This window comes from Anas platyrhynchos, chromosome 8, assembly GCF_047663525.1.
Source record: "Anas platyrhynchos isolate ZD024472 breed Pekin duck chromosome 8, IASCAAS_PekinDuck_T2T, whole genome shotgun sequence".
NCBI lineage: Eukaryota > Metazoa > Chordata > Aves > Anseriformes > Anatidae > Anas > Anas platyrhynchos.
Genome location: NC_092594.1, coordinates 9031849 through 9049941, shown reverse-complemented (window position 1 = coordinate 9049941; position 18093 = coordinate 9031849). Strand labels below are relative to the sequence as shown.

The 18093-nt window shown below is 39.5% G+C and overlaps 1 protein-coding gene across 3 annotated transcripts in view; it reads left to right on the top strand.

The window, feature by feature from the left end:
- The window catches only part of CNN3 (calponin 3), a 70351-nt gene extending 52601 nt beyond the window's left edge, over nt 1-17750 (top strand). For all 3 annotated transcript variants that reach the window (XM_072041844.1, XM_072041843.1, XM_027462348.3), the window contains 6 exons: nt 12039-12160; nt 12585-12651; nt 14114-14251; nt 15125-15241; nt 16007-16153; nt 16642-17750. In XM_072041844.1, the coding sequence (XP_071897945.1) occupies nt 12039-12160; nt 12585-12651; nt 14114-14251; nt 15125-15241; nt 16007-16153; nt 16642-16989 (939 nt within the window). In that variant the 3' untranslated portion in view covers nt 16990-17750. The remainder of the gene's footprint in view (nt 1-12038; nt 12161-12584; nt 12652-14113; nt 14252-15124; nt 15242-16006; nt 16154-16641) is intronic.
- Nucleotides 17751-18093: the final 343 nt, after the last annotated feature.

Sequence of the window (18093 nt, the reverse complement as noted above, 5' to 3'; positions counted from 1 at the left end):
CCAAGTTTTGCAGCCTTTATGTGCAAGCTAACAGTATACCTCCTGTAGCCAGAACACATCTGAGGAAAGCAAATTGAATTTACACAGTTGTGATGATTAAATACGATTTGTAGTCTCAGAAAATAGAAAATGTAATTTTCACTTCAGTAATACTTGCTTGTTTCAAATGTTTGTTTATTTTTTTGTGCATATATGTGGATTCAGAGTTAGACTTGGTTTAGAATTTGGAGAAAAGTACCTAATATATATATATATATTCCTGCTGCTGAGTCAATACTCTAAAAGCTGATGGATGCGTGCACGTGTTGTTTCAGGATAATGGCACATGAGTAATTTTTTTCATCTCAGCTTTCTTTGTAAGTATTAATTCGGAAGCTTTTTCCTGGGTTATAATTTACCTTGGAGAGTAAAGGGATAGACACTTCTCTGTGTCCAGGATTGCTGGCTTCGGTAGCTACGTAACACCGTATGCGCTGTGCATCTGACACATCCTTTTAAGGAAAACTTTTTAGAGATTCCCATCCCCTATGGAATAGTACAGGAAAGGCCTTCAGTAAAAATGGGCCTGAGGCCAGGACACGTAGGGCAATTTGAAACAGATTTTTTCTAAGTGAGATCATGTGAAAATCCCTCTTTGTAAGAGGGACTCTTTTGCTTAGAAATGCTTTTTGTAAGTGTTTGATTCTACACAACTGTTAACTTGTATGGATATATTCAGCAGCAAACGTTCTCTTTTGGGTAAATATTTTTGGTTTTGCAGTATTGCCTCAGTAACGTATGTTGTTTCTGATTAATTGGATTGAATTACTTTGTGTTTTTCTCTGCCCTTTCGACTTTCTTCAGGTGGGTGGTTCTATGTTCTTGTTTTCTTTTAAAAAATAAAATAAAAAAGCAACCCTTCATTTTTTCTTAAACCAGTGCCGATTTTATTAGGTACTCAGAGGGGAGACATAGTGAGAATTCTTACTGCCTTTATAAAGCCATCTCTTCCCTGAAGCAGATGAGATTCTGGTGTTTCCTTGCTGCCCTGAAAGGTGTTCGTGAGGGTGGGATCTGCTCTCCTGCATCAAGGACTGAAGAGTTACAGATCAATGCCAAATGAGCCTCTCCCTAGCTCGCCTTGTATGCTTGGACCATGGCTGTTCCCAGAGTGAAACCAGACATCACAACCATAAAAGCTTTACCTAGCTTTCCTGTTAAGAAAGCTCTCCTGTTATATTGCTTTCCTGTTGATATTTCCACTGCTACAGCCTCTTATTTATAGACAGATAGCCTGCTCTTAGTACTCCTCGTTATGCTTGAATAAGAGTGACTTAACTAAAGTGTTTTTCTGTTGTCCCTGATCCGTTGGCTAAACGCTCCCAAGTCTTGCCAGCAAAAGACGAGGCAGAAAGAACAAATGCATACAGGAAGGCGTTCGCTTATCCCCAGAGGCTTAGGGTCAGGGGCAGCTCTGCCTTGGTGGTGAGCGGGGACCCCCGCGGCACATTTCCCGTCCATGCTGAGCAGGGCCAGGCCAGGAGGAAGGCCCACACACAGCCCCCAGCCCTGCTGCACAGCAGCTGGGGCTCGTGGCTGCCTGGTGAGTGCTGAGCTGCCACTGCTGGGGCTCTGTAACGCCACGCTGCTCCTGCTCGAAGTGACCCTATCTATAGCACAGCTGGAAGTCACTGCAGCGTTAACTCAACAGAGCATATACAATTCAGACATCTATCGCTAAATGTTCTTTGCAGATTTTTGTAGGAGGCTGTCCCCTTACCTTGCTGAAATTCTTGTAGTAATCATGGCCAAATAGAAGTAAACGGTTCAGGAAACTTTCTAAGAAAATAAAGACTACTGCCTCTTCATTGCGGCCTATCTGGATAGCACCCTTTATCATTAGTAAACAATGGCATGAAAATCGTTGCGATATGGAAAAGTACCTCTCTTTTAAAATAATGAAGTGGTTTTAACAATAATTTAAAAAAGTTCTGTAAGATTAAACATCGGAGAGAGAGAACTGGTCTTTTAATGGGTGGAAAAGAACTGGAACAAAACGTAACTAACAAAGGTAGAGTTCAGTCAGGGCACCCCAGCACTTTGTTCTGCAGAAGAATGATGGAACCTTAAGCACTTTAGGTCAGGGACCTCTCTCAGCTACACTTCGTTTGTAATATAGCATTGCTCTGTTCTTGGTTCACCTTGTAAGTTTGGAAAACACCCTGCACACCTCAATTCGTTGTAATGAGACTACAACTTACCTTGCAGTATCCAGAGTTTGGGATGCTGTGCATACGTGCAACCCCTACCCACCTCTAGTGGTGCTGACTATTGATAATCCTGTAGGATTATCAGGGTCTTTTACCATCTGTGCCATTCACAATATGAGCAAAAGGAGCTGGCAGGAAGTTTCCAGAAGACCAACCACAACCTGTGAAATGAAATCTGTTGTATGATAGGGGAAGACCAGTAACTGCCCCCTTTTTTTTGTTGTTGTTACAAGCTATTTCTGCCCAAGGTGGATTTACATAAATTAGCAAGGAAGAAACCGCTGAAATAAATCAAGGAATGTGTTTTACCTGTAAAGTGCAAACAAATCTATATGCCCTTTCTGAAAGACTTTTCATTGGTTACTAACAGTAAAACCACAATTTTTAAATTTTAACACTTTTGTAGTATATACCATTCACAAACGTTTACACGTGATTAATTAAGCATGCGTATGGGTTACTCTCCACTTGGATTTTTGACCAATTCCAACTCTTGTACTGTATTCTGTACGTATGATGTGAGTACAGCTGGATTTGAATAGAGATGAAAATTCAGTCAGATGCCAGAATAGCAAATAAAGCAAGTGAATTAAAATAAACAAGTATAGTTATGGTAGTTTTCTGTGTAGAATAGATCATCTTAAGTTCCATGCTAAGAGTGTGTTTGCAGCCAGTGGTGTAAATGAGCCGTTTCAGATCAGTGTGTCCACCGTCCCTTCTGCTGGGATCTTCGTACCAATTGGAAGACATAATTGAACTTACTTTCACCGTTTTTTTCATGTTAAAATAAGTCAGTTATTGAAATGCTTTAGTTTGAAAAACTTACATGAAGAAATATTCTTCCAGTACTTGCTTAATTGCTGAAAAATCCTGCTTTAGAACTTAGTACAGGGCGGTTAAATCCGAGCATCTTAGTGGTTTGACTGTCTTTAGTACTTTAACAATAGTACTTTCTTTCACACGAGTTATAAACTTCCCGTATAGCAGGTTTGTGGCTTGATTTTCACATAACTTAAAATATAATTTAAACAAACAGTTGATCCAAAAGTTCATAATAAACTCCTTAAAAATACCTATTCTACTGTCTGTTACAAAGATTTTATGATTTCTACAGAACTGCCTACAGGATCTGTGTAAACAGGGAAAGTGTCATGCTAAATTTCAAATGGTCTTAGCATATGTTTTCTTAGACTTCCTTGAGTAATCTTCCAGATTTTAAATGGTAGACTTTTAAAGATGGATATTATTACAAAATTAAGTAAACATTTTCTAATATTTTTCTACTTTTTTTTAATATCACAGTAATTGCAGATCATATTCTTCTTGCAACTCCTACATGGTTAAAGCACAACTTCCTTGGGTGGCCATATCCAGAATATTCTTTGATGTTTCCTGGAATACAATCAACATTTTTTATCTCCTACTGGGACGTTTTAAAAGCTGTTCTACTGGGGGAGAAAAGTATGTAAACTTGAAAGAGCGCATGATTTTGTGGATAGTTGTGCAGCAGTAGAGAAGTACTCCCAAATAGATATAGTGACCCTTGGTGCTCTTGCTTTCTGGCTGCAGGCTGTCCAGGCTTTGAGAACACCGTTCCACCAGCACTATCGCAGGAGGAACCTCAGGAGACACTTCCTTGTTTGCTACTAGGGAAAATACAACGTTCTCAGAATTTTTGATATTTGATGTTTATGTAGCGGGATGCTCAGTTAGATTTTGTTTTTCCCCCACCCATTAAACAAGCAGTTCACTGGTCTTTCTGGACGGCATGGTAACAGTATTTTCAGTGTATGGCTCAGCACTTTTCTTTCAGAAGTAGTCACTGCTGCTGATGGTGTGATCTGCACCCATTTATTGTTGTACCAGAGTTCAGTAATATTGGGGAAGGGTTCAAATCCAAGTAAAATCTGTTCTCAGGAGGTAACAGGTCTCTGTGCATTGATTGGGATCAGTACTGTCCTAACTGAGAAGAAACTTTACTTTCTGGTGCTTTTTGTGCAGTGAAAACTGCCATGGTTTAAAATAATGGGTAGTGAGTATTACTGAAACCATGTTCTGTAAAGAAATTCAAACTATTCAGAAATACACAGAATAAATAGTACAATGCAAACAGATTTGATATCAAGACTAATAATGTATGGTGACAGGAGCAGATTATAGAATCATAAAATGGTTTGGGTTGGGAGGAACCTTAAAGCCCACCTAGTTCCAAGCCCCTGCCATGGGCAGGGACACCTCCCACCAGCCCAGGTTGCTCACAGCCCCATCCAGCCTGGCCTTGAGCACCTGCAGGGATGGGGCATCCACAGCCTCTCTGGGCAGCCTGTGCCAGTGCCTCACCACCCTTTGAGTGAAGAATTTCTTCTTAATATCCAATCTAAACCTACCATTTTAGTTTAAAGCTATTACTCCTCGTCCTATCATGTTGCTGCAGTTGGAAGTAGAAGCTGATCAATGAGGAGAACAGGAGTTGTAAGCCAGAAATCTGACTGTGACAAGAAATGATTACGTAAACGCGAGGGGAAGAAACTGAAAACAAATGTCAGTGTGAGAGAGAGCTGCAGTAACCCAGCTGCACAAAACAGGGTAGATGCAGTATTCAGTCTGAGGATGGACACGAGTCTGAGTTAGAGCAGTCTGAGGGAAGGGATGGTAGCATCTTTTTCTCGACTGGCTTGTGAGCTGTCACAAAGTCGTACTGGACAGCCAAGGAATAGAACACACAGTTCTTCCAGCCTGCTGCTCTGGCAGCAAAAGCCCATCATGACTACAGGTATCTTGTTTGTAAGATGACTTGGAAACTGTGAGGCATGGCTTGTTCTTACTTCACAGAGCTTCAACTTGTGCAGGTGGAAACAATGCCAGGAAATTTGGATTAATTCTCATCCATTCCTCTTTTAAGGTTTGTGATCTAAATTATGATTTACAGAGAAAACAGTGAAACATGGGTGAGTTACCAACTATGCTACAAATAACAAAAAATAAAAGTTTAATATTAAGCTAAATGGATACTGCTGTAAAAATTTTGTGCCTAGATAGTGTGAGCTCTATCTAGCTCTCAGTGAGCTCTTTTAACATTAGTTTTACACACTGTTTCCTGCCTTTCTGTACAACAGTCCATAATGACAGAAGAAAACTGTGTGTTCAAACAGCAGGGCATGCTTAATGGTGGCTTGCATTTTGTACTGTACCTTCCCATTTATTTTTCATCTGGCTTTCCGCATTTCTTCTTACATTTGGGTTTCTCATTGCACAAATATGCATCCCGTGACATCTGTTTTTGCATGGAGCCCTGGTCAACATACATAAAATTAACAGGGTATTTTAATTTGTCCTTATGGTGAAAGTTCATTGGGTTGGTAGCTCAAATGACAAAAGGCTCCACTTGATGGTGAGCTTGGTGCTGTCACTCCCTCTTCTGCCCCACCTTCAGTAAAACCAAAGCTTTGTAGTTTCCCACTAAGATTCTTTGTCTCATTTTAAAGGTTACACACTTTATTTTATTCTATAACTAAAGCACTTTGTTGACAGACTTACTTGCTCCAACTAGAAGCGTTGCGCTGAGAAATGCTGATTATGTCCTTATGTTACTCTCCCTTAGCCCTGAAGTTTAGATATGTACAATAATCAATTTACACTTTCAACCACAAAGTTTTAACTGGGTTGTATAAAAAGTAAATCCAAACAACCTTAAAAAAAAAAAAAAGTGGGAATTGGAAGCGTTCTGGAACAACAGGCAATGAGCACAACAGGGCAGTTGAGATGCAAGGAGCAGGAATGCTGCAGAATAGTTTGGGATTAGCCTTGTAGTCTGCCTCACTCCCGCTTTGACAAGCACTTGCTCTTAGGGTTAAAACTTTTGACCAACGATCAGTTTTTCAGCTGTTTTCTGGTACTTCAAGTACAGCATGCTGCATGCTAAAGGCGTGACTCCTGCTGCGGGGGCGTGAGGCCTGAAGCGCAAGTCAAAAGTTCCAGAAGAAGGAAGAGTTGTTGGCAGATGTAACGTGACAGGGAACTTTGGAAGTTTTATCTTCTGGAACTGTTCTTTTTAACTTGCTAAATTCTGTGTTTGTTAGTCCCAGCGACTTGTAAAAAGGTATGCAGCCTGTGTAAACCTTTTCCTGAGATACTGTTACAGTATTTTTCCAGAGCATAGCAGCAAGATAGCTGAACTCGAACCGGAGATTTGGCATATCTATAGCCTGTAACGTGCAGTGTGTACCGTGTAATTTGGAAAAGATTATTATAAACGGACAAATGAAAGTCCATATGAGATCATTTATGGTGTGAAATACTTGTTAACATTATCACTCAAACTCAGCACCCTACAGGCACATGCAGTAACTCGAGTCATCTGCCTGCATCCCTCGAGGTTGGCAAAGATAACTTTGCATTTGTTTCAAGGAATCCGTACCCTTGATAAAAACAGCGATGATGATTTCTCTTGTACTAAGGATGGAGGGAGGTTTTTTTACACTGTAAGAGGTCCCAAACGGGAAAGTCCTACCTGAACAGAACAAGATGTGAGGATCAGAGAGAGTTCAAGAATCCTGAATTCTCTGTTTGCCAAAATAAGCATATTATAAGTAAGCATGGATAGCATGAAATACTGCAGTAAGTTTATCCACGTATACCATCACCAAAGCATATTTCACTGTACATCTAAGTATTGTGAAGTTTCTAGAGGAATCAAGTTTAAACCAAGCATTTTAGCCTAAGGCATATGTATTGGCATAAACGTACATATATCAGGATGCCTAGTATTATACATGTGTGACATTCAAAGATGAAACTTGGCATTTAAAATAGGAATTGCTAGTAAGAGTAAGAGCTGACCTATTGGTACCCCAAGTTCTACAACCAAATCTGCTCCTTCCGCTCCAGAAAGACAAAACAAATTAGGAAGCAAAAAAAAAAAAAAAAGCCCCTCCACCTTCAGAACTGAAATGCATCAGTTTTAGGTTATAAAGATAATGTGCTTTAAGTTATCTGTAATAGAAGATTACTATATTGAAGAGATTTTACCTAAATTTCATACTGTGTTACTAATTTTTTTTTTCTTTCCTGTTTCTGTGCATCATTAATGAGGCAGTCTTCTATCCTGGCTCTATAAGACAAGATTGTGTACAGGACAGACTCAGTACAGCAGCAGCACATAAGCACCTGAAACAGCTTCTGATAAATTTAAATCCTTTAATAAAATGTTAACATTGTATGACTGCATGTGAAGCTCAAGAAGACAAATGTAATGTCTATGATCTCAACTGGTACAAAAGAGTCAAGCTCAAAATGTTCTTTTAAAGCATGGAGAAGTTTTCCTGATTTCCACCTCCTTCCCAAAAATTCAGATACAGCTGGAATGTTTTGCAGAGATGCAATTAACTGAAGTATTTTATACAGCTCTATTTGAAAAGTACCTTTTTTTTTTTTTAAATGAAAAGAAGCCAGTCCTAAATGACAATAAGATCCTAATTTTTCTGCAGCCTCCTCTTGTGACTTACAGTAGCAAAGTGAAACCAAAGTCTTCTGAAGATTACCTCTACCGTAAAAGTATCATATTTCTACTTAGAGTTAATCAGAAAAGTTGTCTTCAGTTGTCAAAGTATTTTTTCTGTGCTGAAAGCGAAGCCAGCTCTTCCATATTATGAATTTTACTAATAGTCAGGAGCTTGTAAAAGGCAAGTAACATGTACTTGTTTCCTCCCACAACCATAGAGCACCTACAATTTTTCACCACTTGCATAAGTTTAGTTTCCTTTCAAAGAGGCTTCTTTGAAATCTGTGTCTCAGAAGTAACAAGAACAATAGCATTTATAGCTTTATATCTTTCAAGAATTACAAGAACAAAGTAAAGAATTTATATTAATAGTTGGCTTCCTGCTGTTTTTAAACCAGATTTTAAATTTTTATATCCATTGCTACAATTGGATCTTTTCTACAGTGTTCTGACTGGTACCTTTTTTCAATGGCACTGGTGATGAACACTTTGAATTAAGGTGCTTAGCTACTGCTATCATCTTTGCTAGACGGTGCTTTCTTTTTTGTGAACATAAGTTTTAAGCATCTTCCATGAAAGTCAGTACTTTAAAAAGAATGAAATGTTGGCATGTTGATAAGCAGTAATGGAAAAAGCCATAAAGTTTTTCATTTATATTAAAGCTTCCAACTTTCCCCTCACAGATAGCAATCAAAGGAAAACTGGAACAACTGATAGTGATAGACATGTGGAAAATATGAAGTATTCACCAGTTTGGTGTTGCATAACTTCTAATTGTGTCACTGGGAGTAAAAAAAGAGCTAACAATTCAAAGTAAACATAATACTTTGCTCCTGGTACCTGACCCAGGCTCTTCCTGCTTAACTCCTTCTTGTCACACGTTTAAGTCAGATTATAAAAGGTTTCCATGTCTTTACCTTTCAGATAGAGTAAGTATAACTTTCAGAGAAACTATCACCACTCTTTACTTTCTGTAACCTAGTTGCCCACCAGTTCAAATACATCAAAACAAAACCTTTGCCATATTTAAATCAAACCGCACAGTACTTACTGAAGACAATGCAGAAAATTTTCAGATTTAATAGCAATGCTTTTAATGCCAAAAATGCAAAGCTTCCTCACGTGTTTAAACATTTATTTCCTATCTGTATTTAAGCACAGTAGCGATATCCCCGAGAAACTTTAAAACCTCTTGAAAAACTGAAGATTTTAACACACGTGAGAGTACTCCAACATAGAGTAAATATTTAAGAGACATGATAAAATTCCATCTGATTACTTCCAAGTTACCCAAACAGTGGGGGTTGTGATTCACTATTCATCTTAGTTGTAATCTCAAATGCGGAATGTACTTTACATTATATGAGAAAAAATGTTACCTTTCTTTTTCCTTTATATACTTGCAAATAAAGACTGAAATAGCCACACGTAGAATTGTTTGGTGGTACTCTGTCTAGTAGACTTTATATTTCTTTACTGTAAGTAGGGGGAGGGAGGAGATGAGTGGTCTTTGAAGCGCGTCCCTTGATCACCAACTTTTCTATAACCTCATTTACTTCCATGCACTGGCAATTTTTTTCTTCTTTTAAAAGGAAACTAAGTTGTAGAAAGACAACTCCAGTTGTAACCTTCCAGCTGCAGGATGGCTGACCTATCACTTAGCATTGCCTTTAAGCTACAGTGAAACAAACTGCCTGAATTTTGAGGTAGCATAAGGTTTGTTACATGTCTAACTGTAACTAAAGAATAGCAGAAGAGAGCATAAACCCCTCTGTACCCATGTGCATGCTAGAGCTGAGATTTTCATGTTGTGTGAACCATTAGCACAGAAGCAGCCAGCCTGCACAGTTCCCTCCCCTACCCAGAGTACCAGAACAGGCCACGTTCGGGCCTCTGCTGAGCGTATTACCTACAGCACATCTCGTCTGTACATCTAACTTCAGATTTTGTCTGCACGCTTCAGTAAGGTCCCTGTAGGTCCTTTAACACATAATAATGTCATGCTACATTTTAGTCTTTGGGATCTGTCTCCTCTGCCCGAATACTTTGACACACACATACAAAACAATTGATTCTGTTGTGTCTAAGACTGCAGCTCCACTGTGAGTTCGGCGCAAGTCAAGCAGCTTGTTCAGATGTTACTAGGGAGACAGACCCAGGGTGTGATCACACAAGCCTGGTTTCCATAGGAATCAAAAATAGCCATGAAAAGTCGTTTGTAAGCTAACCACCAGGTCAGGAAGGAGAAAGACAATAACCAACTTCCTCATACACCATTTTCAAGACAATTAACCTTTCTGGTAGGCCTCCAAAAGGGGCTACCTTCTCCTTACAGTCTCCTATTACAATCACTGAGTAATGTTGTAGCACTGAGCCTTGGGCTAAACTTAAAAAAAAAAGGGCAAGAGGAGTATTTCTTAAAAAAAAGAAAACAAGAGACAAATGTGGTGGCTTTTAGCTGTGAACTTAGCAGCTAACTTTTCTAGTCCACTTCTCATCTTAGCTATGTAGTATCTGAAAAGTATGATTAAAGAAAGTCATTTTCCTCACGCTGAGCAGGGTAACCTGAGCTTTCTTCCTTTTTTCTTCAATAAGAGAGAGCACTTGATTATTTTAGACCACCATTGGTCTGAGCACTGAGGTACGTATTTACTGTCTTGTGCAGAACACTGCGGAGTTTCACGTATTAATCAATAAGGGAATTATCCTGATCTGTAACTAAGGCACCAGAGCAGCACTATTACGAATAGTTTAAGGAAAATAACTATTACTCACCCTAGTTTCTGAAGTAAAGCCAGAGATACGGGAATTTTCCATTCCCCTTAGAAGAAAAATAGAGAACAACATACTGTAATTTTTTAGTTTGGTCAGTTTGGAGTTGGGGATTGCTAACGCTAGCCAAAGTGCAGTAATTTCCTCTCTCCCAGTAATTCAGATAGATTGGAATTATAATGTCCTGCACTATAAAATGGTTGCTAATAATGGTCTTAGCCTTTCTGGGATGGAGTCTATATGCAAAAAGTATGAAACTTACATCGTGGCCTGAACGCCAGTGGCGTTACCTGAGCTTCCTGTTAGGAATCTGTAAGGGACCAGCGGCCCGCCAAGGTGTCAGTGGGGAGTGCTGCAGGCACCCCTGTGCTCGCCTGTCACTCACATTCCTTGTGGCAGCTCCCTCACCCCAGTCCTGCTCACTGACACAGGTGGGACAACTTGTAATGCAGGTGGAAAGTGTTGCCAACCTCCGACCTGGAGAGGTTGGTTATGCCATAAAGTCCTGCGCTCAGTTCACTTGTTGTGTTTGCAGAGAAAGTAGCAAGTTGTAGTACTAAGGATTGCTTCCACTGAGGTAATCCCTTCTCTCCAGCTTGCCCCAATGCTTTTCAGCATCACCCGTGAAGAGCAGGGATGGGGAGCGAAGGGCAGAGAGTAGAGCCTGCACCCTGCTGGCTGTGCAGTTGAAGTGTGCTGGTTTGCATCAACTTCCAGCGGTGAACTCTGAGTATCTGGAAAAGGCATTCAAGTCACCTTGCTAACAACTCTTGGCCTCTGTTTGGTGCCTTGAACTTCAAAGACCAGGCTTTCTTTCTCTACCATAATAGTGTACTAACTTTGCAATTAAGACATGAGATCACAGCTTATTCCATGTGAGTCTTCCAGCAAACCCAAAGAAAAGAGGAATAGCAGGGATACTGACTCTTAGCTTGGGGGTGGGCGAACGCCACACACAGCCCCCAGATTCCCTCGCAAGGTAGCTCTGGATGTTGTAGCAACAAGGGGGAAAGCTAACAAGCCATTTCCATTAGTCGTAATCTAGGTAAAGAAGCAAATCCACCATAATCTTCTGGTAAATAACATCAGATCTATTATGCTAAAGTTCCCATCTGGAAGTCTGTGCTGGAGCAGTACTACTGATGCTGTGGCAGTTAAAAATTTTTACTTCCATAAAACATTATTTCACTTCTTACTTGCTACTAAAGTACAACTTAGATGTAAAATAATTTTTTTTAAAAAGTCCTTATTCCTCTGCAGCTATCAAAGACTGTTCACAAGTTCTTGCAAATCTTACAGTAGGAAGAACTGTTGGAAGTGCTTTAAAGGACCATTTCCAAATAAACATTTAGTAAAGCCATTAGCATTGTAGTAGAAGGAATAAAGACATGTATCTGTAGCCTGATCACTAAAATGCCATACTAAATAAATGCTATGGCATACTCTTTGAAACAGATTTGGGAGAAAGACTTGCAGTTTTCTCTTGTGAAATAACTTTACAACTGCTTCTGTTACAGATAGCCCTCAAGTATGATCCCCAGATAGAAGAAGACCTGCGTAACTGGATAGAAGAAGTTACAGGACTGAGCATTGGTGCAAACTTTCAGCTGGGACTAAAAGACGGCATAATCTTATGCGAGTAAGCATTAAGTAACCTTATTTTTAGCATTTTTCCACATTTGCAGAACTGAAGAGGGACTTTCTGAAGACTCCCTTCAAACACAACAATGACAGTCAAAGATAGCAGACAGTAGGGTGGGAGACAGCTTCTTTGAAATTGTGGAGAAGAATGAGAAATCTCCTTTATACTTCAGCAAAGATAAAGAACTATTTCTAAATTTAACAATGAAGCTCTTTTCTATGATAATGAAATGGCACACAACAATAATGACTTGTCTGTTAGACTTGTTAGACCTGAGGCACTCTGTATAAATCAAAAAACTAACAATTTTGATTAAACTAATGCAACTAATAAAGTATGAGTGAAAATATTATATGCCTGCACAGATTATATAAGGATGAAATTTATTGTTTAAGCATTTCCCTTTTTTTCACCTCCCCAGGCTTATAAATAAGCTGCAGCCAGGATCAGTGAAGAAAATTAATCAATCAAAACTAAATTGGCACCAGGTAAAACAACAGAATAAAACCCCAAAACTACACCTCTAACCCCTCCAACCCCAAAACAGTTCTTTTGTATTAACAAATTTCCTCTGAATATCTACACCTTAATTCTTCATAGCATCAAGTTTTGTGTATGTGTAGCAAGATACACACAGCAGTTGAGATTACTGCGTACATGGAGAGTATTCAACAGGAGAAATTCTAATAACTAAGATGTCTCATAAATGGCAGTTGACTATACATACTTAATAGTAATGCTGTTAAATGAAGTTTTAAATGGAGAATGAACATAGAGCAATATAGCAAGGCTTTTTCCAAGTTTAAAACCAACAACAGCTGTCCTTCCGTCTGTCTTCCTTCCCCCCCCCCCCCCAAAAAAAAAAAAAGAAAAGAGAAAAAAAAATGTTTTAACCCAACAAAAACTAGAGTATTCCATCCAGACAGTGCTGTAAGGCTCTAAGGTCAACAGCTTGGCTCTACCTGCACATTTGAGGTCACCATACAAAGCATCCTCCTGAGAAGGCGGCTGGGGGACATAGGGGAGGGAAAGGACCCAAACGGTCTCAGAGGAAGTACTTGTGTAACAAAACTCAGAAAATACATGGTGCAAACTACAGTGTGTATCTGAGTTCATTATATCCAGATTGGATTTCATATGGGTGGTCTGCCAAGCACTTTTTTTTTTTTTAATCCCCAAGAGACTATCAACAGCACCATGCTTTTAGAGCATGCATTGGAAAGGTTGCTGGTTAGAGTTGGCTGCCTTTACTGATGCTGGATCAAGCTCAACACTGCTGTGTCAGCCTCTTATTTTATTGGTACCAAACACTAATAAATGCAGGGGATTTTTTTATTTTTTAAGTTTTAATCTCTTACGATTCCAAAAGGAAAGATGAGTTTCAGCCTTCACTTATGTACTCCCTATTACTTACTTGCCGTTTTCTACAGTACGCAGTGCTAAAAACTAGCAGTAAAACCCAAAAGCTTGTCTGAATTTTTTCCAGTAGGTGATCAAGAGAATACTTTCAGACCAAGTTTAGCGTTTTTACTAACCACATAGTTATGTTTTTGCTTCTTTTACTCAAAGTTATCAATTGCTAAAGTCAAGCAGCGTTGACATTTAAGTAAATTTTTCCTATTTGAAGGTTTTGAATTTGGGTTTCTCTTGGGACACGGTTGAATTTTGTCATTACAACCCCCCTCTAACAGATACTCGCTGATAGAGAAGTGCTAGACTAGACAAACCCTTAAACTGATTTCAGAAGTCAACATTAAAACTACAGAAAGTAATCTCAAACTCCCCATTAGTCACTCTTAACCAGGCCAGCTGTTTTGACAAACTTCACAAGGCAAAGAAGGTGTGTAAAGACAAAACCAACACCAATAAGCAGTGAAGTTACTTAAACTAGTTACTTTGTTTCTGAACTGAAACACTGAACAAAAAATGGCTTTTTTTGTTTCTGTTTAGCTGGAGAACATTGGGAATTTTATCAAAGCCATTCAAGTCTACGGCATGAAGCCACATGATATTTTTGAAGCAAATGATCTTTTTGAAAATGGGAACATGACTCAAGTACAGACTACTCTCGTGGCATTAGCAGGTCTGGTAAGTATTTGTACCCCAGGCATTGGTAGAAATCCACATGCCAGTCAAGATACTCTCTTGCCACTCATTTAAATACAGAAAACAGCATCCAGCCTATCAGGAGGGGATACATACTATGTACTAGATAGTTGCTCTTGAGATGGCTGTGTCTTCATTCCTTCAGCAAAGGCTGAAATTATGTTTCTTCAGGGAGACCTTATAGTGGCCTTCCAGTAACCTAAAGGGGGCATACAGGAAAGCTGGGGGACTCTGTCAGGGAGTGTAGTCAAAGTACAAGGAATAATGGCTTTAAACTGAAACAGGGTAGGTTTAGACTAGATATAAGGAAGAAATTCTTCACTCAGGGTGGTGAGGCACTGGAACAGGCTGCCCGGAGCAGCTGTAAATGCCCCATCCTGGGAAGTGCTCAAGGCCAGACTGGATGGGGCTGCGAGCAACCTCGTCTGGTGGGAAGTGTCCCTGCCCACGGAAGGGTGGGTTTTAAGGCCCCTTCCAACCCCAACCATTCTATGTTCCTTGACTGCAGATACACAGAACCAGGGAATATCACAAGAGAACATTAATGCCTGCAGATTGTCCTTCCCACTCTTACAAAAGATACTTAGATAGCTTGGGAGTGCCACCTTCAAATGGTGATGGAAACTGTTATCTCCTCCCACCCACAATATAGGGAGTTTCTCATACAAGTTAATCCTGCTTGTGGCATCATTTGAGAGACCAGAGGATCAGGTACAGAGGCAGCCTGCCTTTCAGCCTAGGTCCCTGTATAATAGTAGCAATTTAAGTAGCAGAAACTATACTTTAATGCATATTTCAAGTAGCAGAAACTATACTTAATACTAAATACTCCTATTTTCCTTCCCCTCTAAATAGGCAAAAACCAAAGGTTTTCATACTACAATTGATATTGGTGTCAAATATGCAGAGAAACAAGCACGAAGTTTTGATGCAGGAAAACTAAAAGCTGGTCAAAGTGTAATTGGCCTGCAGGTAAGTAAGAAATTCGTGTTTGCAGATACTCTTAACAACTTTCTTGTTTTGATTAACTGATTTATTCTGTACGCAAAATAAAAAAAAATAAAAAAGCTGCAGTTAGAATATGTTCTTATCATGGAAGGAGGTGTGAGGTTTTAATTCCTGTAAGCAGTTGATTGCCGATTGCCTTTCTACGCTCATGTGACTGTCTGGAAGGTTTTTCTGCTTGTTCTAGATCTGCACTAAGGGTAATGAAAAGAGAAGCTAATATTATCAGTATTATCTCTGTCCCTGACAGCGGCTTTAAAATTAGTAGGAGTCTTTGGATATCAAAAGCTCCTTATATGGTAGAAGATTTTTTTTCTCCCCCCTCTCTCTCTCCACTTTCCATAATAGTCATAAAACCCAAAATAACTGACATAAAATCCTAAAATTCCTGTGGTAAACAAGTTGTGGCAGTGAAATTGAATCTCTACTGTCCAGAGTAGAAGCCGATTATTATATTTTGAAGCATACATTCATTTCTAACTGCATATGCAGTTGGGCAAATGCCAGTCACTGAAACGCGTTAGGAGGACAGTTGCTTTATTTTACCTTTTGAAGCTCAGTATGGAGAAAGGGTAACTTATTACAGGTAGCGGTCAAGCTACATGAGAAAAGCATGCATTGAAATTACTTTTTCAGTCAGCCATCGATTACCAACTGTATGTTTCCTTACAATGGTGCTTGCTGTACAAATAGATCTCTTACTCTGTCTACCTCTTCCTTCTCCCCATAAAGATGGGCACCAATAAGTGCGCCAGTCAGGCGGGCATGACTGCTTATGGCACTAGACGACACCTCTATGATCCAAAAATGCAAACTGACAAGCCATTTGACCAGACAACGATTAGCCTACAGATGGGCACTAACAAAGGAGCCAGTCAGGTAAGGAGGACTGCGTGTGGTATTTGTAGAACAGACAGAGCTCCCAGCCTGGGAGAGTCTGCAGGATGGGCAAGTGAGTTCTGTGGAGTAATTTAAGAACTTCAGTTTCTTATCATTAACCAGTGTGTTCTGTGCTGAAAAATCTTCAAGCATAAAGGTGACCTGGCGCTTTTAGAATTTTCCGCTGGCTGTGTTGTATCGGGAGAAAGCAGTAACTTCATTTCCAGTACTAACTAGACAGACACAAAAAAGAAATTACTTCCTGGGCACTACCTCAGTTCAAACAGTATATTCTTTCCAAAGGGAAAAGTCCCTTTCAGCAGGGACTTTCTTCCTAGACTTGCTTACTAGTGAACACATGTGCTGTTCTGTTGTACTTAAGTTTGTACTTTCTAGCAGTTCCAGTAAGTCATGCAAGTTGTAATCATAAACCCTGTAACCGCAGCTCTTGACCTTCTTATTGAACCTCTACAATCCTGTTTCACTAGGCTGGTATGCTGGCACCAGGTACCAGAAGAGACATCTACGATCAGAAGCACATACTGCAACCTGTGGATAACTCAACTATTTCATTACAAATGGGTACCAACAAAGTAGCTTCACAGAAGGGAATGAGTGTGTATGGGCTTGGACGGCAAGTGTACGACCCCAAGTACTGTGCTGCACCCACAGAACCTGTCATTCATAATGGCAGCCAAGGAACAGGAACTAATGGGTCTGAAATCAGCGATAGCGATTATCAGGCAGAATACCCAGATGACTATCATGGAGAGTACCAAGATGACTATCAAAGAGATTACCATGGTCAGTACAGTGACCAAGGCATTGATTATTAGATTTGCATCAAAAGTTCAGTATTAGTCCATTATTTTATTCAGTAAGAACGAAACTAGCCTTGTGGAATTGTTACCTGTCTTTCCTACACACTATGCTTAATGTACCTAAAGAAATACTGCCTTACGTACATTCCTTTCTCCTTTCTCTGCCCTTTCCCTGTCTAGTTGCCTTTAGTGCTGTAACAGTTGTAGTCTACAGCATAAACAATAATTGCATATGAAGTAAAAAGGAATACTGTGAAAGGGGGAGTGCTCTCGTACAGCCAGGCCTTCTAATAAGAAGCTATGCATTTTCACAATCTACTCAAGTAGGTTTACATACCACATTAAGCCTTCATTTGACATATTTACAGCTTTTCTGTTTTCCAGATGAGATAAAAGAATTTAATGCTTAAAATTAAATACGGTCTCTGCCAATTAAGTTTAAGACATCACACTAGTGATTTAAATATCATTACTATGTTTCTACGGTATTGTTTGCTAATGGTAAGTCCTGCATTAGACATAAGTGTGCATTTGTGATCGTGTATTCATTCCATTATCTACACTGACCAAACTCATAGAAATAGTTGTCTTACTAAAAAGGGAGCTTGTACAAAGTCTTGAGCCAACAGAAGTCCATGTTTGATGGTGCATTTACCTTTTATTGTGCCATAATATATCCATGTAGAAATGCTTTTTCTTCCTTGAACTGTATTTATTGCCACTTCTCAAACTGATCCCAGTGTATTTTTATAAATAAATATTTTTTCTTAAAGGTATGTAGAAGATTCTGCCTCATTTGTTATCCTACCATTATTAAAGAATAGATGGCAAAAATTATTCCCAAATCACCATTACCCTTGCCTCTGTTAAGGGCAATGTAAAACTGCTGTCTGTTGCAGTTAAGTTCTTCATTTTCCATGGGATTTAATCTAACAACCTTGTAAAAATCTCTTGTGAGTGAGTGACAGTGACTTAACAGGAAAGGAATGTAGCTCCTTTACAGCAGAGTTCAGTTCCCCTCTACGTTACTGTGAGATTAAAACCAAAGATCCTTAGATGTTCGCTAAATCCCTGCTCTTCTTTCAAGGCAAATGAGGAACTGCAGATACTTAACACTAA